Source organism: Botryllus schlosseri, chromosome 13 (assembly GCF_051294905.1).
Source record: "Botryllus schlosseri isolate E-star chromosome 13, Bs_hap1, whole genome shotgun sequence".
Lineage (NCBI taxonomy): Eukaryota > Metazoa > Chordata > Ascidiacea > Stolidobranchia > Styelidae > Botryllus > Botryllus schlosseri.
The window spans coordinates 17,701,372-17,728,157 of record NC_137248.1 but is presented as its reverse complement, the minus strand read 5'-3'; the positions used below and the strand labels follow the sequence as shown (position 1 = coordinate 17,728,157).

The following is a 26,786-nucleotide window of genomic DNA, read 5'->3' as shown; positions in this document are numbered from 1 at the left end:
ATTAATGATTAAATGAATAGAAGAAAAGTTTTATATATCACTGAGTGAGTTCTCATTGCAAATTAACAGTCGACAAAATATCTCAAATCTCAAAATTTTTCATCGTCCTGGGCGCGATGCGCGATTATATACCGCAGATGTTTGCAACTGTTTCTATTAATTCAGTGGTTTATTATAATTCATGTAAAATTGCGTGTACGTTCAGATCGACGATTACCCGTTGAAACACTCCCGTCACGCAAGTCCGGGTTATTTTCGACAAAATCTTTCGAACAAGGTATTGTATGCAGCATCGCATGGAAGAGACACTGTACTACTTTTGAGAGTGACAGTCCTTTGTACGATAAGGATGCTCTGAAGCTTTTTCTCCAAAATGATTAACTAAGTATACGTGTACTATTTGAGAGCTACCAAATTAAATCCTCGAAATGTTATATAATATGAGTTGCTTTGTTTGTAATGCATTGATGTTAAAGGTAATAACTGAGTGCAGTACTAAATTCAATGTGATTTACTAGTCACTGTAGTAAAAGAAAATCCAATACAATTAACTAACGTGTATTGCTCAGCGCAGAGGTGACTTCGGGATGTGTAGTTCGGGCTCGAATCAGATGGTATGAGCCCGCACCCGATGACTATTATAAATATCTTGATTATTATCTCGACCTGGGCAATTTTTGAAAAGGGGCGCTGGAGAGAAAAGGGTAAGAATCACTGCACGAGAGTGCTAGACCATAGAAGTTCATCACCATTAGCCCCACATACAATAAAAACAACAACAAGATTCTGTGACTTTGCGACCTGCGGAAAATATAGGCCATTGATTAAAATAGAGGTTGCGACCCAAGGTTCTACTTTCAAAGGATTTTTTGATTACATCAAGTCGGGCGGGAGTTTTATGGCAGGATGGCCGAGCGGTCTAAGGCGCTGCGTTCAGGTCGCAGTCTCTATCGGAGGCGTGGGTTCGAATCCCACTCCTGTCACCTTTTACAGCTGGCCGTGATTGACTCTAGAATATCTACGCACCTGTTCGAGGTTTAGCTCCGTTCCATCTTAGCAATAAGCTGGAGGTTACTTGTATTACAACTAATTTTGAAGTCAATACCAACTTCCTAGGTTTAGCCTGGATAATATTTTGTTTACACAGCCCACTGCACCACATGAGTGTCGATTGGCCGAATTGCAATTTGTCATTTGCGTTCGCTAGAAAGTGAATGATTTCTGAATATTGCAATTCGTGAATTTATGAACTTTGATGCCAAATGAATCGAAGCATGCAAAAGAGATATAAGCATTTCAAACAATGTTTTCGGATACCATATAAGGAATTACGAATATTTGAAACGACAAAGGATCGACACACGCTGATCAATCATGGGTGGATTGAAACGTATCCATGTAGTGTCACTGCCAATTCTAACGTGAAATAAGTGACGAAATATTTTGTTAGGTGATTGAGAACAGACCTTGGTATAGGGTATTTTGGTTGCAACGAAATTAATTCATTTTAAAATGCGTTGATTCGTTCGCAAGTTAGCTTAAAACATTATTGTAGCGCGATTGTGTTGAAAACTATTTCGAAAACCTAAAGTTAGCGCATCTGTAATATGTACACTGCGGATACTCACCTAACACCTTATACTAGTTAGAAGTTTTCGGTGTCATAAGTACGTATATGCAAGCAATTTCGGACGGATATATAGACTAAATCGGACTGTCCTATCACGACTTATCCCTTGATCACCCAGAAGGCGAATAGTTCCTAATCAAATAATTTCGCGTGTGCTTGGTTCTCATCAATTATAATCTGGTTCTATGTTGGTAATTGGTATATATTCCTGCAATTCAATTACGATAGACCACTTCAAATTTTGACAGACATATAAATACGTACCTCAGAAAATTTTTTTCTTTTGTTTCTTGATGGACGCAAATATTGTTAAGTCATACACACAACAAGCATAATAAACGAATAACAACGGTCATATTAATATACCCTACGCAACAAATCCATGCAACGTATTCGAGCACAGATTGTTTATGGCCCCAATTCCTTTGTCACGTTGACTAGTAATTGGAGCGAATATTACATTATCAGAATCCGGCAAGTCTGGAATATTTAACTAGATTTTTTCGCATTCGCGTTATCTTTCCTCCACTTTATCCTTCTGTTTTGAAACCAAACTTTCACGACAACCTCGGATAGATTCAACTCGCGAGCAATCTTCGACCGATCGACGCCGACAACGTGATGTTGCCTTTGAAATTCTTTCTCCAGGCGGTCAAGCTGCGTCTTAGTAAACACAGTCCGGTGCCGCTTCAATTTTGTAACACCTTTCGGAGGACGAACTACCGAAATATCGTGTCCATAATTTGGAACCGGCAAGGTCCATGGAACTGGCAACACAGCCGGTGGATAACATTGCAATGGATAAGCGGGCACGGGCATCAAAACGTAATTATGCGGATAGTTTTGATAGAACATATTCTCACGACTGTGGTGTAATCCCATGTGATTTCCAGTCGATGGAATTATCCTGTTTGAAGCAGAACCATAAAGCTTGGGATTTATCTGTCCGAAATATGACCCAGAGCCGAAATTTGTATGGAATGACCAGTCACTTTGAGTCTCTATATCTTTGGCATCTGACCGTCTGTTGTCTGACTCACTTTCAAACACTGAAGTTTCTGGTGTAAATGGTCTTGAATCATCACTCTGCTTCTCCGAATCTTTCCCATTATCAGAATCCGTGCATTGACGAAGATTCTCATGGTTTGTTGCTGCCGACGAATTCAGTATCTCATTTTCACTGATCATACCTGAGTCACGCGTATTGGACATACAAGGCGACAAGTCGTATGTCGATAACTCCTCATTTTTTGTGTCGTATTCTTTATTCTTTGACTCTGTGTCCTTTCCCCCGTTTGGTATCGAGTCGATGCTGTAGCGGAGGTTTTCTTCCGGTCTTGGCTCTCCCAAATCAAGCGCCAAAGACACAACCTTCCCGTTTTCGATGTAAGTCGGTTCTTCGGAAATTTTTGAAGCAGTAACGCCGAACGGGCGAAACCCAAAAAGCATTCTCCTTCGCTGATCCCCGATCTCCTGACTTTCCCAAAACGGCTGAAGCGCATTTCTGTAAGAAATCATTTTCGCCAAGTTGAAGTTGCTCGCTCTAAGTCTCCCCGTGAATAACATAACCTTGAGATTCTCCACCGTCATTTATATATTCCCTGCACTTCGGAAAATGCATCCTTTCATGCCATTCATATCTGAAGATGATATCCTCAAAGGGTCTTGTGAGGTAATTAGTTCGACGTCCATGCTTAATTACCACATAATATCATCGGTGGAGCGATAAAAATGTTTGATTTCTTAGATTTGTGTAGTTCGGCTATCATGTTTGATGGGGTATAATCCCTGATGCAATTAATCAAGTTTATTTGATGTATTTGGTTAATGATGATATCGCGGTGTAGTGTAATAAGTGACTCTCCTTGTTTTATGTCCAGCCGGTGCATGATCATGACCATATTCAACTGTATTCTTTGATATGTAAGATGGCGGCCGAATGACTATATGACTATAGATTAGACGCGCGGCGCTGTGTTCGCATGTATCTCTGTTGTCGTTGATCCGATTGATGACAGCAGCGATATAGGCTGCTCGCGCGTGATCTTTCAAGCTTTACTAAACTTTTTTTTGAACAGACGGTGGTGTTGTTATTTCATTTCGCGCTACGATAACTCACTGCATAGAACAGTGCTTCCCAAACGGTGGGGAATTCCCCACTGGTGGGGAATTTCGGGATTTCTGGTGGGGAATAGACTCACTTTTGAAAAAATCTTTACAGTAATATTCTCCTTTATTAAATGTCGTTTTGAAATGCCGACCGAATATTTTATAGCTCATTTGCAATTCAGCGATTCATGTTATCAGTGCCTTCAATTAGCGAGAATCGCCTGGATAGCAACACGCGATCTCCAGAAATGTTTTTATTCATTCGTACACCATCATCGGTCACGAAACATAGTGATAGAAAAATTCAGATTTGTTGTAATAAGAGCTCATACTGCTGAACAATGAACATGTATTCAAGGGAGATCGTGGACTCGCTAATTGATAGCACACCCGGACTCGTTACAAATGAAATTACATTTTTATGTTATTTTAAGTTCTTTTATTATTGTGCGAAAGTGTAGTTTACGGTGGCTTATATATATATCGCACGCATGAGTTCGTCAGCATCAGGAAATTTATCTGACCCATGTATTATTCGGCATTTACGTATGTAAATTGATGCTACCCCGCAACATTTGGAAAATTTTTAAACCCCTCCTATTTTTCTGTTGGCTGCGCGCCGGAGTAGATACATATATTTACGGAGGTGAGTTTATGGTTACCAGTTCACCGCTGCGTTAATTTTATTGTGAGCTGATCAATTCCGGGGATCTTAACAATCGCCAATAGCACCTACTATTTACTAAGCAAAGTCTTACAAAATTTTACTGGAGGTATAGTACTTTATAGGGTAGATATGGATATCGAGATTTTAGGTGGGGAATGAAAGCTCGGAATAAATCGGAAGTGGGGAATTAGGATAAAAAGGTTGGGAACCACTGGCATAGAATTATCTTTAGAATGTGATGGAGTAGCCTACCCGTGCCGCCGAAGGTGAGCACGACCTCTCTAATTACGAATTGAATGCAGCAACACATACTTAATCCGAACGATGGTAGGCTATTATCACTAGTTGAAGTCACTATGCTATGGCTATGATGATGAATATACAATATGAATAGTACGTACGTTCCATTTACAAGATATCGGGAGGCATCAGCTTTAGCTCCATTACCCTATTTGGTCTTTTCATCAACAATCTTTAACACCGTTGATCTAGATTTGGGATAATCAACGCACACTAATAGAGGAATCGAGCAAATATCGTAACACGCGATTGTTTCGCTGGCTGCGCATGTACGGTTTGAGGTAGTAATTTTGTCCCGCAGTGCACTTCCACAACTTATCAAATGACACATTTTTGTTTTTGCAACCATGCATTGTTAAATATATCCAAGTCACGAATGAAGTCTAGCACAGTCATTCTAAATCTTTTCCGACTCATCGCTCCCATGTCAAGCTCGATGCAAATTTTTGCCCCCCCCACATATTTTCGGAACAAAAAATGAGGACATATAGACGGGAAATTTTATAGAACTAAACTCTGATCGCAGGTGAATCGCAGGTCATTATTTAGACATGACTCCCGATAGACCCGGCTCCACGTATAATCGATGGAGGCTTACCTTCTTTTTCAGTCAACTCTCGAGGCAGATCCAGAACAACCCGTTTTTCACGTGCATTTCGTGGCGATTAGTTAAATAGGTAAATATTATCGTTCTACCGTTCCGCCCTCCTATCGCCACCAATCGCCCTTCGTTATTTTCGCCCCAATGTTTTTCAAAATCATCCATTGGGGAGGGGGTGGGGGCGGGGGCGATATCGCTCACGTCGGGAACCACTGGTCCAGCATCTTTATATAGAAAATTGAGCAGCAAATACGACAGTACTGTATAAATCGGACAGAGCTCGAAGGGATAAATAGTTCGAAAATGAGCAAACTTGTCAACAGTCCGTTCAGTATAAAGATATACAGACAATACAGAGCGGTTACTGATGTACTTATACTTCACATCACGGAGCCCATCAGTGCCCTCAACCGTCTGCGATCACCGAACACCATAAAGCATTCATCGAACCCCCACCTTTCGAAAAATGAAATGTGATCTTTTTCGGTAATCTTATGGCTCACAGTAACGGTTTATTAAACTGATCGAATCGACAACTATCCTGTTTCTAATTGATCAGGTGTTGTAAAAGCGCTGTATCTCGATGGCTTTTATTTCAATCAGGGCATTGAATCATTGAAAGCAAAATCACTGGAGATGACATACGATAAGACTAGTCTCCAGTCGTCGATTGATAGGACTCAGCTACAGGTATTGATCCCCCAGTATTGTAGGGGTTCTTTAAGTGGGCGCCAGCGCCCCTGGGGGCATACACGAGCGTGAAGGGCGCGCTGGCCATAAATGGAGCGGTTAAGGGCACTGGCTATAAAAATGGGAGGTAAAGGGGGTGCTGAGAGCAAATGGGGGCGGTTTAGGTTTAGATGGCAATCGCTGCGTATGGTGTTGAAACGATTGATTAATAAAACAGGTAAATTTGCAGTAAAAATGCAGAATTGATTCAGTAAGGGCAATTAAGGTCGTCCGTCTATTTATTCAGCTGTACCGGAAAAGTCCATTGTTACTTGTTAATGTTGATCCTGCCCATCTATCAACTAATTTAGCAGTCGGCAGTATCCGTGAAATTCGTGGTTCGTTGTGTGCAGTGAGAACTACGAACATGTTTGAGTAGGTATTGCTCAGACTGCAAGGTGTGATGGCTTTATAAGAGAACCTGTCTTGTGTGATTTTATTCTCTGTTTCAAACGGTCGTGGATTTTCCACAGTGCTACAACCGTGGCCTTCGACACGGCATTCTGGTTGCGAGAAATGATATCGCTCCTACTTGACGGGCATATTTTCCAAAACTTATGAGTAGAATATATCCGTTCTTGGTAATGATGAAATCCGATGAAGGTGAGAATGGCATTGTCCGGATACAGCGATAAGCACCGAAATTTTGCGAGGTAAACTGTTCCAATTCCCAAGCTTGCATGAACTACCGGTCCAGCTCGAATACCCAATTGTGATTTCGAAACATGAATCAATCATCTCACAAAATTACACGAGGGTAACGTGATTTGATTCCAGGATATTTTCCAATGCGAAATTCCTCACCGGATAATCACTGCATTCTGTGAAGTTTCCGAGCATGAAGTGATTGAGGAGCTGATTACATTGTAGTGCAGAACAATTTTGGGTTCAACCCAAATTTCAATATCTCCAATCAATCGTTCCGGATACACAATTGAATCAAATAGTAATACTCTTACTGGAGTCGAGTTGACTTTTTCGTCGTTGCCCTTCCCCGCTCATTTTGGTGCTTTCAGTGCCGTGACAATGTTTCTGACTTACGCAGCAGAAACCGACTTGACAGTAGACCTACATGAAGTGAACACTAGAGATTTTAGAATGAGATTGTTCCTATCAAAACTCAAACCCAATTTGGCGAGGATGATGATAATAATACATCAGCTTCATCCTTCTCATTATTAGCTGTAATAAATGCAGAACCACTTTCGTTTTATGATTTGGGCATGGTGAGGGAGTGTCGGGGGGCGCTGGCACTTTATTCGTTGTCCAGCGGAGCGGTAGCTTAAAAAAGTTTGGGAAACACTGTAGTAGAGCATAATATCACGTGTCATATGAGTTGGGTTGTTGTTGTTTACCAAAAGAAAAATTTGGCGCGTATCACCTGCTTGTCTTTTGTACCACGGTCAATAATGGCGCAAGAAAAACAGGAAAGCAGTCAATGATTGCGTACGTAATGGACAGAAGGCATAATATTGTAAAATAGCAATTCAGCACCAAGAAAAAATGTCAAAGGCCAAAAAAGGAAATTTCGGAGCGTTGGAAAAATCCATGAGAACTAATCGGCCTATAGCCTATTCTAACTTCTGGTGAACCCGCATACGTTTGTAGTCAATCGTGGGTCATGTCACATGTCACAGTGAAGGCATATTTATTATTGCTCTTATTATTATACCTTCATTCATAGTAAACTGGTAATACACACACAATCCGGGGAGTAACCCGAAACTGGCGAGATTGAAGTATACTGATGAAATTTCAGTATTTTATTTTGTATTCCTATGCAATTATAGATCAACAGATTACGGAATCATCGTAATTGGCAAGAGCTATAGGGTTTTAGAGGTAGAGATTGTTGAAAATGAAAACAAGGGAATTACAGAAGGTAAATGCTATAATTGTATATGATAATAATAATAATCCACGTCCAAGTGAAAAGAAATATATCAGGTATGATGATTCGTTGTGCAATAGGGGCACTTACAACCCTTAAGGCTTTGTGCACCTCGTCACGGATATGTTTTTCTTCGGGGACTTGTCTTGCATTCTCTCTTTTCCACAATGCAATCTCTCCCTCCTTAGCATATCCCTCATGACGGGATCGTTGCTGCCGACTTTGAGCTCGCCCCACTCTCAGTTCTAGGCTTTTTAAGACACTGCCAATGGGTTGCGGGTTCGAGTCCGACCGAGGTAGACTCAAGAATTCCTTTCTAAGTGTTGGAGGTATATCTAGGCTTCTCCTCACCATCTCATCCGCGTATGTGCTTCTTATAAAAAGCTTAAAAGTGGCCAGTGCTACGATTCTGCAGCTACGGAATAAAAATGGAGAAAATTGGCCTGGTGTAAATTACCATAGTAGTCGACAAACACCAAGAATTCCACATCATGTCCTGACGATGGTGTGTTATCCATTAAGCCACAACATATGTTTTAAAATGGTGAAATATAATTTATAATATCAGTACCTGTAGCAATATTCACGCCTAGAAATCTCGCTATGGACAGCGGTAATGCAATAAGAAATAGGAGAGCGAAATAATCTGATACGGAATTGATTGACTGACAAGGACATTCGGATATAGCCTATATACGAGGCAAGCATGGATTGTCATTGACAGAGTATTAAGGCTGGAGTGTGTGACATACTGATCAGAAGCGTGAAGCATATGTCTGCAAAAGTGCATATTAGACACCGATATGAGATGAGGTAGACACGACTTTTGTATACTGAATCGGCATTTCTGTTACAGGAACACGAAACGCCTAGTGACACAGTGTTGATATGTTTCTGGAATAGTGAGCTTTCATGCAGGTATTTCTACGGATGCATCATTACAGGGTTTAGAAGTGGCACAGTGAACCACCACCGTCAACACCGCGGCAGTTAACGACAATATTGCACTGCCGTAAAAGGGTGGGTTGTAGGAGTCAGTGGCGTCTACAATAATCCCGAGCAGAGGTGGAACCATCACACTGAATAAGCCTTGCGACAACGCGCGCATTCCTAGCGAGGTGACCAAGGCGTCTCTTCCGAAGAAGTCCGCTGCCATGGTAACGGTCAGGGCGCCGCGACATCCGACGCATACCTAAAAACGAATTTCATCACAAATCACATCTGCTACGTACTGTTTGATTATGAATCTTTATGCATCTATAGTAGATGGAATAGACGGGGTCGTTCCTATATTAAACCATTCACAGTTTCATTTCATCTCGCGACCCAGCAAGACTCAAACATTGACATGACTGTATTTTTAATGTCAGTATGCTCGTAGTTACGGGCATCTGTGACATAGAGAATGACTAAAGCATCCCAACGGTTGTTTCAGATACGCTATTCGGTCGACGTTCTTTCATAACTGCTAATACGTGAGAAAATTTATGCACATTATGCATAGTGTTAGAAACATTTTATATATACATATATATAGTAGGGCTCTTCAAAAATGACTTTTTTCTCAAATCGTACTGGCTACTTCATAAAATTGTTAGGTTACCTAATTTAAGCCTACACACAAAATTTGGTTCAATTCCTGCCAGTAACCGCTTTGCTACAGGAGAAGAAAGTTTCTATTTATTATATAAAAATAAATATTAAAAAATGTGAAAATTTTCTGTTCATCCCATGAAAGTGTCTATAAAAACGACGCTCACCAAATTTGGTTCAATTCCAACCAGTGGAAGCGGTTATTGCCGTCGAAAAATTTGGATTTGAATATAATAGTATTTACGGTGACCGATTCTTTGTTTATTTATTATAGTTGTGCTCACCGTAAATACTATTTTATTCAAATCAAAATTTTCGACGGCAATAACTCCGCTTCCACTGGTTGGAATTAAACCAAATTTGGTGAGGATCGTTTCTATAGACAGCCTAACACTTTCATGGGGTGAACAGAAAATTTTCAAATTTTTCATCCACTGCAACACCACCAATGGGTTGCAGGTTCGAGTCCGACCGAGTTCGACTCCAGAATTCCTACCCAAGTGTGGAAGGTTTATCCAGGCTCCTCCTCGCCATCTCATCCGCGTGAGCGGTGTCTTCCAAAAAGCCTAGACGTCGGCCGTGCTACAAGTCGGCAGATACGGAATCAAAAATAAGGAATATCGGCCTGGTGTATATGACCATAGTAGTCGACAAATACCATGAATACCACAAACAACAACAAACCCTGTTGTTCCGTAAGCCCAGAGTTGGTCAGTATTGAATTAGTTTTTTTTTTTAGTACTCATGTACGTTTTGCCTACTTGCACTGCTTACTCAACCGGTTATATCTTGCAACTAATACGAGTTTAGGAAAAACCAGGTATAAAGTGGAGGGTATCTTTGAGATATGATTACATCACGGCTGTGAGTGAAATTCTCCTACAGACTGGCCGAACTAGCCGCTATGGGACGGTTACTGAATGCAGTTCGTCGAGAAGATGCTTAGACCTGTCTTGAGAATAGGTATACTTGTACTTGAGTGGAAATGTAACGCGTTACTTCTCGTGGAGTACCAACAATGACTATGCATTGGCCACATATGCACATGGCGCCAATATATAGATACATGAGTGTCTTTATTGCGCTGGTTTTGAACCGGTGTACCGTGGAACTCTAAGGTGTTCCCTCAGGCAGTCTTAGGGGTTGCCCGGAGGTCACGACTTATACTAAACTCATACACTATTTATGATGATACGCCGGTCTATGTCATCATTGATTGCATAGGTAATCGGGCCCGCTCTGTAGTCGGAATGGGTCTGTTATGGCGGTGCGACGTGTGCAGTGGGGTGGCGCACTCAGGGGAGGGTGAGGTACGAAATCGAAAACCAGTCCCTCTGAAATGCATATTGTATCTGCAATATATATAAGATCATTTGCAATGAAGCATTAGTATTAAGCTGTAGCGTTTCGCACGAACAATACGAAGACAATTTCCGAAGGATCGCATTTCTGAACTGGTATCTGAAAGGGAGCTGCAGATGACACACTGATTTGAGATGATTATTCATTATAATGTTCTCCTTCTGCGTAAATAATACATGTGTGGTTTTGTCATTTTAATACTCTGTTGATGCGCAGTTTCTGTTGTTCACCAGTAATATATAGTAATGTATTACACGTGTAGTTAGATGAGAATTGTGGTAGATTTTTATTTCATGATTCAGCGAAAATTTGAGGTTCACCGTGGGCTTAGCGGGGATTAGCGTATGGCCCGCAGGTAAGTAAAGCTTAAGAACCACTGCTTTATTGGTATAGATACTAGGTACCAGCAAGGACGCTTCAAATAGTACAAATAATCGCTCAAAGCGACCATCGTGTCGATAATTACGCCATCCGAGATATGAATGCATGGCCGATACGATCGGCATTTCTAATCTATTCCACCGATGACACGGTAAAACTAGGATGGAGAAGATTATATTTACAACGACATTGAATTCATTGTGAGAGAACATTCGGCGGCCGCGAATTCGTTAAGCCTTCGACAAATTCAGTTTTCAACGCGATTGCTTCGCCTTCACACTGTAGGAACTGGCCAAAGATAATGCCCGAATGTCTATTGTCTACTTATAGATTCCACACTACATCAGCCGATGTCGACACCACTGCAAAGGGTTGCTAAGAATGAAGTACTGGTATTGTCTAGATCAGAGGTCTCAAACACGCGGCCCGCGGCATTTTGGATTTCGAAGTATTCGACAATATTTAACTATCATTTTTTTTAATTTGAGAACTTAAAATTCGCTTTAAAACTACTCCAGAAGCCTGAAACTACTCATCCAACTTCACTACTACATAACTTTCAAAAGTTACGACGCAGTAGAAGGTTAACTATTAAGTGACATCACTTGTTTATTATGGTTAAACATGGCCCGTTGATGGTTTTTACTGAAAATTGTGATTTGGACTTGGGCGCGACCTTTTGTAGAATCACCCGGACTTAATGGGTGATAAAATAAAAATGACTCTAGCTAAGTCGCGTCAAAAGGTACAATCAGAGAAGGACCTTTGTGACGCGGAACGCCGTGACTAGGTACAACCACGGACGCAACAAACAATCAAACTGGTATGGAAAATAGTAAAATATCAAAAGGTCGTAGCTTAAGTTTCGTAGGTTTTTAGATATCTAAGCAGGTCGGTATGGCAACAATTGGCATTATGTTGCCCTCTTGATGTATAGTTGGTTACATCCTGTGTCATCTTGGGTATCTTTATCCATGTTATTATCGCAAATTAAATGCGGCGAGTGTATAGTAGTCGTAACCTATAATTCACAGCTGTATCATAAATGGATTCTTCGGCGATTGAACACTTCTATTGCTATGGCACAGTAATCAGTAGATTCAAGTTTTTATTGATCCGTTCAAATATTCGAAGGTAACAACGCTGATTTAATTTGACTTTGGTAATGATGTGACCAATAGCCTATTTATCAGGAGTATACCCGAAACTCGGTTTTGGCTGTACTGCTCCAATGCTCGGTATCAGATCAATCTTTGTAAAATTCTAAAATTCTACCTATAATTGCGGCACGTCAAATGTCCGCTAGCTGCAAAATTATAACGCGACAGCTTTTACGATGTCCGCATGTTTGTTCTCTACAATTAATTATTTTGACAAACTATGCCAAGTAGGCTACAGCAACAATTTTATTTACATATCTAAAAATGTTATCTTTTTCGTGCCAGGCGTGAATTCACAATAGTAATTCACATTTTTACGAGACGTGTGGAATGTCGGTCTGCAAGGTCCCGTCAAATAAGGCCTACTTGGAAATACATTGAATTCTCCTATCATTGGTGCTGCGGCCCGCGGAGCCATAAAAAGTAGGAAATTGGCCCGCGAGCACATTTGAGTTTGAGACCTCTGGTCTAGATTTAACTGTCAAACGCCTCTTCATAGCAGTGGTTTCGAATCTCGTCCCGTTTACGCAGTTATTTCGTGTTTGCACACCGCGGATCGCATTCTTTCAAATAGCTATATGGTCAATTGGTCATTCCATTACCTGGCATCAATGTACCGGGCGTTGACATATGTACTCAAATTAGTTGTTATGTACACATTATACGATGCGTACCTTATTCTTAGGTTACATAACTTTGTTCATTATAACAATATTTGTCCGCGCACACAAAGTAAAACCGCATTTGCTTATTTATTGTACAGTACACTCACCGAATACGCCAAACAAAGCGCAATCACCGCCTCTAAGCTGTTCGAAAATGTCATCCCTATCATCACAAGTGCTTGAATCACGCCGATGGCAGCAAAGACGTAAGGCCGTACGATAGGTACAGGTCCAATGTGCGTCAGTGATGTTAGGTATCCGGAAATAGGCCTTATAATCAAATTCGGAGCGGAAGTGAAGGAAGCCATGGTCGCTGCTGTGTAGTCGCCGAAGCCTTTGCTTTGGCCAAAACGCACCAGATATATTGATATAGCTGTCATGGCTGATAAGTTACATCCGCAGGAGATTACATAGCAGATAAACTTCCAACTCTTGAATAATTCCGTGTTGAAAAGCTGAGTTTTCTCACTTTCTTGAGTATCTATATCCACGGTCAGTAACATTCCAAAAGGAATAATATTGAGAAATATAGCTCCTAGTATAAGGATGGAACCCCTCCACGTGTATTGAATGTTCCAATACTGGATCAGAATTGGCAGAGGTATCGTCACCAAGGCGCTACCCATGGTAACGACATTGTTAGCAAGAGATCTTTTTTTGCTGAATCGTCTCCCAATCACTGCGAACTTCGGCACACTGCCAAGGCCGCAACCTCCACCTAAAAGAGACGGTGTCTATCATAGGCGCGACACCATAACAGGCTATAACTAACCTATCAAAACAGTGAGCACTTGAACTGCGATAATATTCCGCGCAAAGCTGCATATGATGGCTCCGGTGGCTGCTGCCATAGCACCTACGAAAAAGGTTCTTCTGAATCCAAGGCGTGCGGTGAGCAAGCTGGCGACTGGGCCTGTGGTAAAGATGGGATTTCTTATCCAATGTCTCGTCATTGATTATACGCAGGCTCGCTATACCTGCCATGAAATATGATCCGAAAAGTAAAGAAGACACAAGTGATGACTGGGAGGCCGATGCGTTTAAGTCATTCTGAAACTGTATGAAAAAAGGCCCGAAGCTTTTGATAGGACCTAGCTCAATGCCATTCATACAGAACGCTGCCATAACAGTCAAGAAGTTCATAAACCTTGTATCTCCCATCTTGACAACAACGGCGTGCTGCACTGCGTTTCACTTCATATGCGGCGCTGTGCTACAACTGTATTGACATAAATAATTAGGCATGACATAACTCTAGGCTTCACCAGTATGTCGACACTTCGGGTGACCAGTGACATTGCGAAATCCTATTGACAGTAGCGCAACTCAGCAAATTATGACGTATTTACTTTCGCAGAACCAAAATACCTCGTAAAGATGTGAGTAAAGCAAATAAGTCTCTGACATGATGCGGTATTTTCCGGTTATGCTTCATTGAGTCGACTGTAAGAACGATGCGGTTACACTGCTACTCGGCACGCGTAATCAGTGTGCGATACATCGGAGCGAATGCACTCTTAGCGAAAAGAGTGGTTATACTCACCCCAAAAGGTGGTACACGAAAACAGAACTTACGTAACCCTGCCGGTGTGAATGACCAGAATCCACCCCATTCCTTGCGGTGTATATCGGATATCTCACCCTAGCCATTAGAATTGATTGGGGCGGAATTTCAATATATACACCCCACTTGAAATCCTGCATCTTCTTCCAAATGGAACGCTATTGCAAATAAACTTTCTTGATTGCATATATTCGATATCAATTGAACCATAATAACATAAAATGGAAACATATTTCGTGAAATAACAAAAACAGAGATCCCAGCGACGGAGAAAAAATTCACTGAAAATACTACTCGAAGAACATTTCCCATTTAGTATTGGGAAGTCGCCTCCTCCAGGTTTCCGAAAAACACTCTTGTACGGCGAAGGCTGAGTCACTATCTTCAGCAAGAACTTGTGGCATCATCCTGAAATCAAAATGCATATTCACAACCCAAATAACAGGCACATATGCTAACATGCATAACTTAATGAAAGACCACAAAAATAGAAGCCATTACAAAGTATATATATTTTCACAAAGTACTTACAAAAAATCAGATGTTACACTTGCTAAGGAATTGCAGCACAGACTGTGGTCCGATAGGGTGAAGTTACCGCTATAGGAAACATGTTCACACACGATCACTGTATGTGTGGGCAATTAGGCATCGACAAGATGGAAATTGATGGATAGTTTTCATGCAAGCCGCATGTAACAGGCAGACTTGGACAACTAGAAAACGTTCCCTTTTTCCAAATTGGATTGGAATTATATTACAACTACAAGTTTTTTTTTCGAATTAGAGTAGAATTAAAATTTGAGCTACACAGTTGGAAATTAGATTAAAATTATAATTCTACCTAACAGTTTTTTTCAAATTAGATTAGAATTAGAATTACCAAAATCGCCAAAAGTTGAATCAAATTCCGTTATCATCAAATCATAGTTCATCTTATGAGCATGAGAATAGCAAATGTCTACTGTACAGTAGGGTGTTCAAAAATGACTTTTTCTTTCAAATCTACTGGTTACTTGATAAAATCGTTAGGTTACCTAATTGAAGCCTGCACACCAAATTTGGTTTGATTCCAACCAGTAGCCGCATTGCTACAGGAGAAGAAAGTTTTTTATTTATTATATGAAAATGAACGAAAAAAGATTTAAAATTTTCTGTTCACCCCATTAAATTGTTAGGTTGTCTATAGCAACAATGCTCAACCGATTTGGCTCAATTCCAACCAGTGGAAGCGGAGTTATTGCCGTCACAAAATTTTGGATTTGAATAAAATAGTATTTACGGTGAACGATTCTTTAATCATTTATGACTGTTGTGCCCACCGTAAATACTATTTTATTCAAATCCAAATTTTTCGAAATCAATAACTCCGCTTCGGCTGGTTTGATTTGAGGCAAATTTGGTGGGCATCGTTTCTATAGACAACCTTACAATTTCATTGGTGAACAGAAAATTTTGAATTTCTTTACTAATTTTTAAATAATAAATAAAATAACTTTCTTCTCCTGTAGCAATGCGGCTACTGGTTGGAATTGAACCAAATTTGGTGTTTAGGCTTCAATTCCGTAATCCAACAATTTTACCAAGTAGCCAGAAGAATTTGAGGATAAAGATTCATTTTTAACACCCCTACTGTACAGCAAGCTTGGCTTGTTTCGCACTATACAGTTCTCCTGTAGCATTTCCAGGAAAACCAGACATTAGATTAGACTTAAAATTAGATCATAGAAAGATTTCACACATTCGATTAGAATTGGAATTAGAGCATAGAAACATTTCACAAATTAGAATAGCTTCAATTAGGATAATTAGACAACTAGAATACTAGCAACACCGCCTATATCAGAAATAACTGAATACATTTTTGAAGATTCTTTCTGTTAGTAGTGTCACATGCCATTAGTAATTTTATATTAGTCGCGAAGATTCATATCGCAATTTTCAAGGTAGAATCCTCTGAAAATCTGCGTACCATACTTGACTATTTTTCCAACATTTCGTATTCTACTTCCACTTGGCGTAGTTTTGACTTGTATTGGGAACTGCTGCATCTACTTGTAATCGAGTATAAATTGAAGTTGGCATGTTTACATCGACTTGAGTAGCAACGCTGGTAACTTTGACCATCTCTGCTTTGGTTTACCTCATAGATGCGACTACGAAAGTTGACATCAGGTGTCATTACTAGGGCAATTTTTTTTGACATGTCAAAAAAGTCAAAATTAGGTCAAAATTGTAGCGTTAGGTCAAAATTTGTCAAAATTGTTTACAAAATTTGTCAAAATTGTTTACAAAGTCAAACATTTTTTGACCTCTGCATTTCGTTTGTATCGTAGATTTTGCGCTGTCGGTGAACTTATCATTTGATATTTTACAGCTTGTAGCCTACTTTATAGGCCTACCGTTGTAAACGGACCATCGTCTGCTCATTGTGAATCATAAAGGGACAAATGAAACAAATATGGACATGGTTTTATGGTCAACGTACCACAATATCCTAGCTGAAGCAAGAATGCTTGGACATTGCATGGTTCTTATATCAAGAAGCGCAAGCTTAAAAATTGTGATATAGACAACATTGTCAGAATGAAGCAACACAGTTTGTCACCAGCACTGTGCACAAAACTTGAGTGTTGTCAGCCAACAAATGCTGCTGTTGAACGTTCTTTCTCCGTTCTTGGCAAGCTACGTAGTAAGGACAGACACTTTCTACCCGAGAATGTAGGAAAGGATCTTTCGTTGTACTACAACAAATTTTAATTATTTCCACCAGAATACGCAATGTAACTACTGGAATTCTTCATAGGGCCAGATTTCGTTAAAATACTAGTTTTTCATGTAAAAATCTGTCAGTTTTTGAGCCAAAAACGTTTTTTCAGGCCAATCTACTTTGTAAGGACAGACAGTTCCAACCAGAAATGAAGATAAGTAGTACAATTTTAACATTATATGCGAAAACACCTTATTTGCATACGTGAGGTCAAAATTTGGTCAACTTTCAGTTTTTAAGTCAAAAAAGGTCAAAATTTAGATTTTTTTGGTCAAAATATTCCATGTTTTAGGTAAAAAAAATTGCCCTAGTCATTACCAAAGTTGTCATACCTGCTGGCTTGATAACGAGTCTTTCAGTTTTCGCAGCAAACTTCTAAACTCGGTTAGTTCCTATGATATAATCTTGCTCTTGCAGCATGCAGTCTTTAAGCAGCATCCTAAAATTAGAAGAAAATCAGAGAAAGAGATGCATGGACTTGATTTAAATTTGACTACTTGGTATTAATGCAAAACACGAAACGTTTTCTAGTTGGGCAATATTGACATTCAGAATGGATTCAAAGCGACCGCAGATACAGGTCTGATTAGAGAGAGAGAGAGATGATATTCTTTCTCGCCTGCACCATCGAGATGCTTTGGCGACGGAGTTGCGATACGGCCCCATGAGGTCATCTAGTCTGCGCCCCCGTTTGTTTTTCTCCTCCATGCTATCCGTGATTGCTGAGCGCCTAGCAGGATAGCTGCGGATACCATTTTTCGAGTCTTTGGTATGACCCGGCCGGGGATCGAACCCACGACCTACCGCTCGAGAAGCCGGACGCATAACCATTACACTTACACTAACCTTGACTTGCCTTATACATGGAAATTAGCAAATTAGCTGGATGCTAATGATTACCTTGCAATTTGTGCTGTTTGATAACGATCCATCACTGTTTCGCAGCATACGGTTTTATGGTTCAATGCGACGTCGACTTGGTTGAAATGCCCTGACATGATCTTGTATAGTAGCATCCTAAAATTGAAATAATAACCATGAGGTATAAACGTTTAGTTGACAATTTGGATTGGATTCTAAACTCATCTGATATGTGCGCTGGGGGTCTTCAAAAATGGATTTTTTTCTCAAATCGTACTGGCTACTTGCTAAAATTGTAAGGTTACCTAATTTAAGCCTGCACGCCAAATTTGGTTCGATTCCAACTGGTAGCCGCATTGCTACAGGAGAAGAAAGTTTTTTTATTTATTATATGAAAATGAATAAAAGAAGATTTGAAATTTTCTGTTCACCCCATTAAATTGTTAGGTTTTCTATAGAAACATTGCTCAACCGATTTGGCTCAATTCCAACTAGTGGAAGCGGAGTTATTGCCGTTGAATAATATTGGATTTTAATATAATAGTATTTTTACGGTGACCGATTCTTTAATCAGTTATTACAGTTGTGCCCACCGTAAATAATATTTTATTCAAATCCAAATTTTTCGACATCAGTAACTCCGCTCCGGCTGGTTTGAATTGTGGCAAATTTGGTGGGCATCGTTTATAGACAACAATTTCATGGGTGAACAGAAAATTTTGACTCATTTTAATATAATAAATTAAAAAAACTTTCTTCTCCAGTAGCAATGCGGCTGCTGGTTGGAATCAAACCAAATTTAGTGTGCAAGCTTCAATAAGGTAACCTAACAATTTTATCAAGTAGCGAGTAGAATTTGAGAATAAAAAGTCATTTTTGAACACCCCTACTGCACCGCAAGCTTGGCTCGTTTCGCATTCTACAGTTCTCCTGTAGCCTTTTCAGGAAACCCAGACATTAGATTAGAATTAAAATTACCGTAGACCATAGAAAGATTTCATAAATTCGATTAGAATTAGAATTAGAGCATAGAAACATTTCACAAATTAGAATAGCTTCAATTAGTATAATTAGACAACTAGAATATCTAGTTGTCCAAGTCTAGCAACACCACCTGTACCAGGAAAAACTGAATATATTTTTGAAGATTGTTCCTGTTAGTAGTGTCATATGCCATTAGTAATTCTATATTAGTCGCGAAGATTCATATTGCAATTTTCAAAGTACAAACTTCCGAAAAACTACTTACCATACTTGACTATTTTTCCGACATTTCGTATTCTACTTCCACTTGACGTAGTTTTGACTTGTATTGGGAACTGTTGCATCTACTTGTAATCGAGTATAAATTGACGGGGTATTTCTACATAGACTTGAGTAGCAACGCTAGTAACTTTGACCATCTCTGCTTTGGTTTACTTCATATATGCGACTACGAAAGTTGACATCAGGTGTCGTTAACAAAGTTGTCATACCTGCTGGCTTGATAACGAGTCTTTCAGTTGTCGCAGCATACTCCTAAACTCGGTTAGTTCCAGTGATATAATCTTGCTCTTGGAGCATGCAGTCTTTAAGCAGCATCCTAAAATTTAAAAAATAATCAGAGAAAGAGATGCATGGACTTGATTTAAATTTGACTACTTGGTATTAATCCAAAACACGAAACGTTTTCTAGTTGGGCAATATTGACTTTCAGAATGGATTCAAAGCGACCGCAGATACAGATCTGATTAGGAAACCTTGACTTGCCTTAGCCCAGTGGTTCCCAACCTTTTTCGACCCATCGCCCCCTTTTCAAGGTCAACACCGATCATCGCCCCCAAAATTTCGTGTACCGAAAATTGGGCATACAAACTGTAATCACCGGCGGGTTGACTAAAAAAAAGGTCAAATTTTCGGCTCGATGTCTAATTAGACACACTTTTGTAACTAAATTTCCGTGGGTTGACTAAAAAAAAAAGGTCAGCCGTTTTGACGCGTCATCGCCCCCCTATCGCCCCTTCCTATTTTCGCCCCCCGTCGCTCCCTTTGTCCATTTTCGCCCCCCTGTCGCCCCCTTCGTCATTTTCGCTCCCCTAGACTGCCAAATCGCCCCCTGGGGGGCGATATCGCCCACGTTGGGAACCACTGCCTTAGCCTATACATGGAAATTTGCAAATTAGCTGAATGATAATGAATACCTTGGAATATAAGCTGTTTGATAACGATCCTTTACTGTTTCGCAGCATACGCTTCTACCGTTAAATGTGACGTCGATTTGGTTGAAATTCCATGATATTAGCTTGTATAGCAGCATCCTAAAATTGAAAAAATAACCATGAGGCATACGGTAAACGTTTAGTTGAACATTTGGATTGGATTCGAAAGGCCCACGACATCCGAAATGTGTACTGATGTTGTAGCCTTGACTTGCTTTATGCTTGTAAATAAGCGAGTTAAAGTACAATTTTGTAACTATCCTACGCATAGTATATTACTCACCAACAACATATTTGATTTCACATTCACAGAGTAAGAGTCTGCTACTAATAGCAATCAGTCCTTGAATCTAACAAAACGCAGATTTGTGCATATGCACTAGGGTTGTCCAAAATTTGGAAAATTTCACAAATGCTGCGTATCAATGGCTCATTCTGTAGATTATTGATAAAAAAACATGAATGGGCTCGCGAAAAGCTCTCAGTAAGGTCGTTAAGATTTGTCGCAAAGCGTTTGAAAGTCTTTGCCGACGAGTGGGCGGGTTACTGACGGCAAAATTGCGAAAGGGCGGGCAATCACGAAACAACGGATCTTGATTGGGTGATCGGCTATGCTTCAATGATGACGGCGTCGGCTGCCTCTGATTCGGGTGTTCCGCTTTGTTATGAAGGAGTTTGTTTTGCTGAGTTCGAGTCTGGGAATAACGGCTGTGATCCTGTACAAAGGCGTTGTGGGTTGTTGAGTCAGTAGTGGTAATGTAACACGTGTTCTTTTGAATGTTATAATTGTAGCAGTAGTTTCCGTTTTGATGAGGTAGAGTCTGTTAGTAACGGCTGTGATTCTGTTCAAGCACGTTATAGTAACCTAATGCATGTTCTTTGAAAGTTTCAGTCGTAGCAGTAGTTTATGCAACAATATTGCAGTCATGGCAGAGGCAAAACGGCGGAAAATTGCAGATTTGCCGCAGCGGACAACAAGATCTAAATCTGAGCATTACTTGGTCGGATATGCTTGCGATCGCATCTGTGGCTCGGGATTACCTACTTCACGAGAAGTAATGAGTTACTTGCTGCATCTGAAAGAACATTGCCGTCAGTCAACACCTACTCACGAGCTATGTAATGTGGTGGTGGATGATGTAATGACAGTGTGGAAAATGGCGAGAATTGCGACAATACAGAAAGCACATGCGGTGCAATTACTACTAAAACTGCACGAAAGATGGCGTGATCTGAAGAAGTGTTCGAAACGGGAAAGTGATCCCAAGGGTAAGAGGAAAAAATTTACGGAATATTTGGACAAACTGTGGGATATTGGAAGCAGAGATGCCATAGAAATAATAGAAAATGACATATATTTATCGCATGAAAGAAAGCTTGAAGACATTTCATTCTATGAAGATCAACGGCAATCTCGCAAGTCAATAATGTTGGGAAGAGACAAGATTTTGGCTAAAGACCTCAAAAAGAAAACAGCATCCATTGCGGATCGAACTGTTGAAAACATTACACACGACTCAAGTGATGACTATGTTGTTTTAGCATCTTCGTCATCTTCAAAAGAGGGTGACAGTTTGAGTTCAAGTTCTAACTACGATACTGATCTTGGTCTTGGCACCTCGACTCAATCCATTAAACTGATGGCACCTAAAAATATTATGAAAAATATCCATGTGTCCCAAGCTCTGGATCGATTGAAAATAACTGACAATGAGGCAACGATGCTGATGGGAGCATTTATTAAGGCTTGTGGAGGAGATATAGCAATGTTTTCTCTGTCTAGATCTTCAACGAAAAGAGCCAGGGAGACAAATCGTTTGGAAATCTCCCAGGACATTTCAGAAAAATTTGCATTAAATAAACTGCAGCATGTTGCCATTCATTGGGATGGAAAGCTCACAGAGGATAGATTAGGAAATCAATATGAAGCTCTGTCAATTGTTCTATCTTGTCATCCTCAATACTCAGAAGGAAAACTACTGGGCATTCAGAAGATGCAAAATGCTACAGGTCAGACTCAAGCCGAAACCACATTCAACATAATTGAAAAGTGGGATATACAAGATGCTGTTACAGCTTTGGTTTTTGACACCACAGCAAGCAACAGCGGTTGGAAGAAAGGTGCCGCGAAGATGCTTGAAGACCTTCTAGAAAAGAAGGTATTCTACCATGCCTGTCGGCATCATGTGTACGAGCTGGTAGTAAAAGACGTTTGGAAATGTTTATTTGGAAAGGCCACAACTGGACCACAGAACACATGGTTTGCCTACCTTAAGAGGAACTGGAACAGTCTTGACAAAAAACTGCAATTCAAGACTCTGACTATTCCTCAATGTTTTGAAGAACGAGCAGTAATGATAGTTGATCATTTCAAGACACTGCTGAACAGAAAAGATTTTTTCACACGGAATGACTATAGGCAATGTGTAACTAATGCTCTTGCTCTTCTCGGTGCAGGTGAAGATATACATCATCACAAACCTGGCGCAACACACCATGCGAGATGGATGGGCACAATTCTGTATGCTCAGAAAATGTTTATGTGGGCCGACCAGTTACATTACAAATCGGAAGAAGTAGAACTACTGCGCCGATTCAATTTATTTTTAGTTCTCTTTTATATCCCTGCCTGGGTTGATTCCAGCATCGGTCGTGCTGCAGCCGGTAATGACTTGAGATTCATCCAGGACATGTTGAGTTACAAGGTACATGATGAACAAGTTTCCACAGCTGCTTCACAAAAGCTTTTCAAAGCATGACTGGTATATTGTGGAGGAAACCGTTGTATACGCCTTGTTTTCGCCGAGTGAAAGTAAGGAAACCCGGGAAAATATGGCAAAGGCGCTTCTCCAAGTAGAGCGAACTTCAAGTTTCAGAAGGGGCCCACCGTCATTGAATACAAATATACAGATCAACAAGGATACCACTTTGTCTGATCTTATTGGGCCCCAGTCGTGGTACATATTTGAAGTTTTTGAATGCTCTGGGGATTGGCTGAGTCAACCGGTTGATGATTGGCACTTTTCAGATTCATTCACCAAAATGAAGTCCTACGTTAGTTCTGTCAAAGTTGTCAATGATGCCGCAGAGAGAGGTGTAAAGCTAAGCACCGACTATGCTGCAATCTTGACTGACAATGAACAGCAAAGAGACAGTCTGCTTCAAGCTGTGGAACAACATAGGAAGAAATTTGGAGACAGCAGGAAGTCTACTCTTATCAAAGGCCTGTAATCTGCAACTTGTGCCTGACAATGCAACACTGAGCCAGCAATGTACTTGTATAAAGAAGTCTTTTGTAAATAGTGTTTTTTGCCTTTAATAAATCTTGAATAAAAAGTGTAATATCCATTCGTTTTAAGGGGGAGACATCGACTAGCCATAGTAAGTAGTACTAAGATGTTGACTGCTCATAAGAAATGTTTTAGTTTCACTCATTGTCACTAAGTTTTGGAAGGCTCGAAGGTAGCAAGATGCGTGAATCTAGATTATTTATATCCTAATTGGGGAGAACACCTGTACAATACCTAGCAACACAGTTATTCATAGTCTGCAGGTAGGAAATAACTTATGGGGATAGCCTACGATGTTGTACTATTGACTCTCAATGGCAACATTAACAATGTCGATTGAGCACATCTGCAGTGCCACCAACAGAAATGGCTACAAACCAACACAAAAGAGCGGAAAGTAATCTTTACCAGCAATCATCACTCTCTCAGCCAATGAGGAGCTTATTAATAAAACCAATCAAGATTAGTGGTTTGTGATTGCCCGCCCATATCATCAATTCCACGCCCACTCTCCACCGGCTACTTTCAAACGCTTTGCGACAAATCTTAACGACTTTTCTGTGATCTTCGTGCAGGCTCATCAATGTTTTTTACCAATAATCTACAGAATGAGCCATTGATACGCAGCATTTGTGAAATTTTCCAAATTTTGGACAACCCTAATATGCACAGATCGTGTGTATGTCATATCATGAGTCAAGAAGTGCATATATTATGATTTGTTTATATTGATCGAAAGGATAGTTTGATAAACTTTGGCAAGGCTATGTTTGCCTCTTCATATTGGTCAAAACATTGAAGACCCAGCTAATCCGTGCATTGTTGCACACCGAGTTGACCGCAGTAGTGCGCATTGCTACTCAAGCCATAGATGTCAATTTCTACTCAATGACAAGCATATAGAAGTGGCTACGTCAAATCCATGTCAAGCTGCTTCAAATTAAAATAAATATATGAACAGAACTCAGAGAAGTAGTTTCAAAAGAAGTAGTCTGGTTGATGGGTCACATACTCTTAACAGATAGTCTGAGTTGGCCACTGCAAAATATGTTCAATGAGGTAAGCCTGTTCCTAGTCAAGTCTCTCATATTCATAGTGATAGCAATATAGCATCGTCATATTTTCACCCATGTCATAATATCATTAACATTTACTGGCCCCAATTTACGGGGATCGAAAGCTTTCATCAAATGTCCATTGCTCACCTCAGATACCATTGCTTCATATGCTTCAGCCCTTTGCTGTTTGTATGTTACACTTGTTTTCTCATGAGGAGAAATCAATAATTTCATTCTCCAAGAGCCCCAAATTTGCGATCTTTGCCCATGCAAGTCTGAAGTAGAATAGATAATATGTTTACCTTCCTACCATAACATAACATAATATATAATGTGTATATAGCTCAGTGATAATGACAGGGTGATAGGCCTATAAACATAGCTCTGCACAGTCAGTACTAGGCTACCCTTTGCACTTAAACAGGTCGTGATGTGCTTTGGTAATCAATATAACGACAATCGAGTCGATTTTTTTTTCAATGCACTTACAAACGATGTCGCTCAAACCCAAATTACCGTAGTTTATAATCATAGTTTATGCTGGACCTGTCTACAGTATCTCCATTAGAGACATTGAGCTACTGTGTCTTGGAGATTGGTATCGGTACTGGTGATACAACAATTTATGTGAATTCAATGTATCGTCACTACCGGTACGTTTAAAATTCCAACTTGCTACATATAATTCTGTTCAGTACAGCTGCGACACTGAGTAACAGTCTGAATCGGATCTGTACTGGAAACGCAACGGAACAAATGTTCTTTACTACAATAGTACAGATACGAAATGTAACTCACCATCCAGATATTTTCAATCTCGAAAGAGGCTTTCTTCACAGATTCACGACGACTAATACGGTCAGTCGATAGCCAGTCTGGTCTCTTAAGCGCGGAAATACGGCATATAACGAAACATTTTACATAGCTGTAGCCAAACATAGCAGCAGCTGTTCTGGTGACGACGGTTTGTATATTCCATTATGATGTGACAATTGACTCACTGATGTAATAACTATATTGAAGTTAAGGATCTCCGGAATATTTGTATGTATACTATAATTGATTTATCGGAAATATGGATTTGATAGCTGTGAAGCTGCAGATTGCATCATAATAAGCTTCAAAAAGTCTTGCAGTACTAGATTTATCTTCATAGATCGAACCATTGATACGATCCGAAAGCTGTATGCGAATTGTCGGTTAGGCTTAGTGTGCAATTCATAAAGCTACCAAATAGTGAATAACACATCAATATAGATATGAAGATATGAAAATAACCAGGAAACTTTGCCCAATTTAGTCCCTCTTTCGCCCAATTCAATGATTGTTCCGTGACGTTACCTGGTGTTCCATTCTAATTTGAATTCTTGCTACGCCCATATTTCGTACTGCTCATATAAGTTTGTGGCTGAAATTTAACTCCTTCTAGTATTCCCAGCTCTAAATACCCTTAGCCTGCATTATATTGTGGTTATACACTAATGCTGTGCTGAATAGGCCCGATATATTTTGTACATATAGGCTACGTACAATGTACATTGTACAATTGTGCATTTGACGTGACATGAAAGAAATTATAAACCAGTATCGTGACAACTTCATAATGTGTCGTATTTTTGCCACACACTTGAGATACATCGGTCACACTATAGTAGATAGGGTGAAATTTCAGCCAAAGTACGAGTACCACAGTGCACGATAAATGTGAATTACAATATGATATTGCGGACTTAGCTATTATTCATTCATGTCAATGTAGCACACGAATGTTCTACAACGAATGCTTATTTGTCACTGAAGCTGAAACTATATGCGTAGGCGAATTTACTTGATCGAACCGGGTTAAATCCATAAAAACTGAACAATGAAACATTGCCGAAGCCTACCCAAGAAGCCTTAAAGACATGGACAACAATAAAGTGGGCGAAAACACGCATTTTCGGTGGATAATTCAACC

The 26,786-nt window shown here is 40.0% G+C and overlaps 2 protein-coding genes, 1 long non-coding RNA gene and 1 other non-coding gene across 5 annotated transcripts; 1 reads left to right on the top strand and 3 right to left on the bottom strand.

Annotated features, from left to right (window-relative positions):
* The first annotated feature begins 900 nt into the window (after nt 1-900).
* Nucleotides 901-983, top strand: Trnal-cag (transfer RNA leucine (anticodon CAG)). The gene has a single exon. It is a non-coding gene; the product is annotated as a tRNA-Leu (tRNA).
* A 1,001-nt stretch (nt 984-1,984) lies between these two features.
* On the bottom strand, nt 1,985-3,261 carry LOC145453558 (uncharacterized). Its single transcript, XM_080331522.1, has one exon. The coding sequence runs from the start codon at nt 3,218-3,220 to the stop codon at nt 2,120-2,122; it is 1,101 nt and encodes a 366-aa protein (XP_080187648.1). The 5' UTR covers nt 3,221-3,261; the 3' UTR covers nt 1,985-2,119.
* Nucleotides 3,262-8,459: 5,198 nt separating this feature from the next.
* On the bottom strand, nt 8,460-14,432 carry LOC145454115 (monocarboxylate transporter 3-like). Its single transcript, XM_080332137.1, has 4 exons — nt 14,066-14,432; nt 13,861-14,001; nt 13,196-13,806; nt 8,460-9,119 (listed from the first exon to the last, which is right to left on the bottom strand). The coding sequence occupies exons 1-4, from the start codon at nt 14,247-14,249 to the stop codon at nt 8,838-8,840; spliced, it is 1,218 nt and encodes a 405-aa protein (XP_080188263.1). The 5' UTR covers nt 14,250-14,432; the 3' UTR covers nt 8,460-8,837.
* A 393-nt stretch (nt 14,433-14,825) lies between these two features.
* LOC145454002 (uncharacterized) lies at nt 14,826-26,087 on the bottom strand. 2 transcript variants are annotated; one of them, XR_013920010.1, is made up of 7 exons: nt 25,628-26,087; nt 24,977-25,104; nt 20,464-20,580; nt 19,759-20,158; nt 18,323-18,439; nt 17,755-17,861; nt 14,826-15,060 (listed from the first exon to the last, which is right to left on the bottom strand). It is a non-coding gene; the product is annotated as an uncharacterized LOC145454002 (long non-coding RNA). The 2 variants fall into 2 exon arrangements; XR_013920009.1 differs by having other exon boundaries at nt 19,759-19,865.
* Between the last annotated feature and the right edge of the window lie 699 nt (nt 26,088-26,786).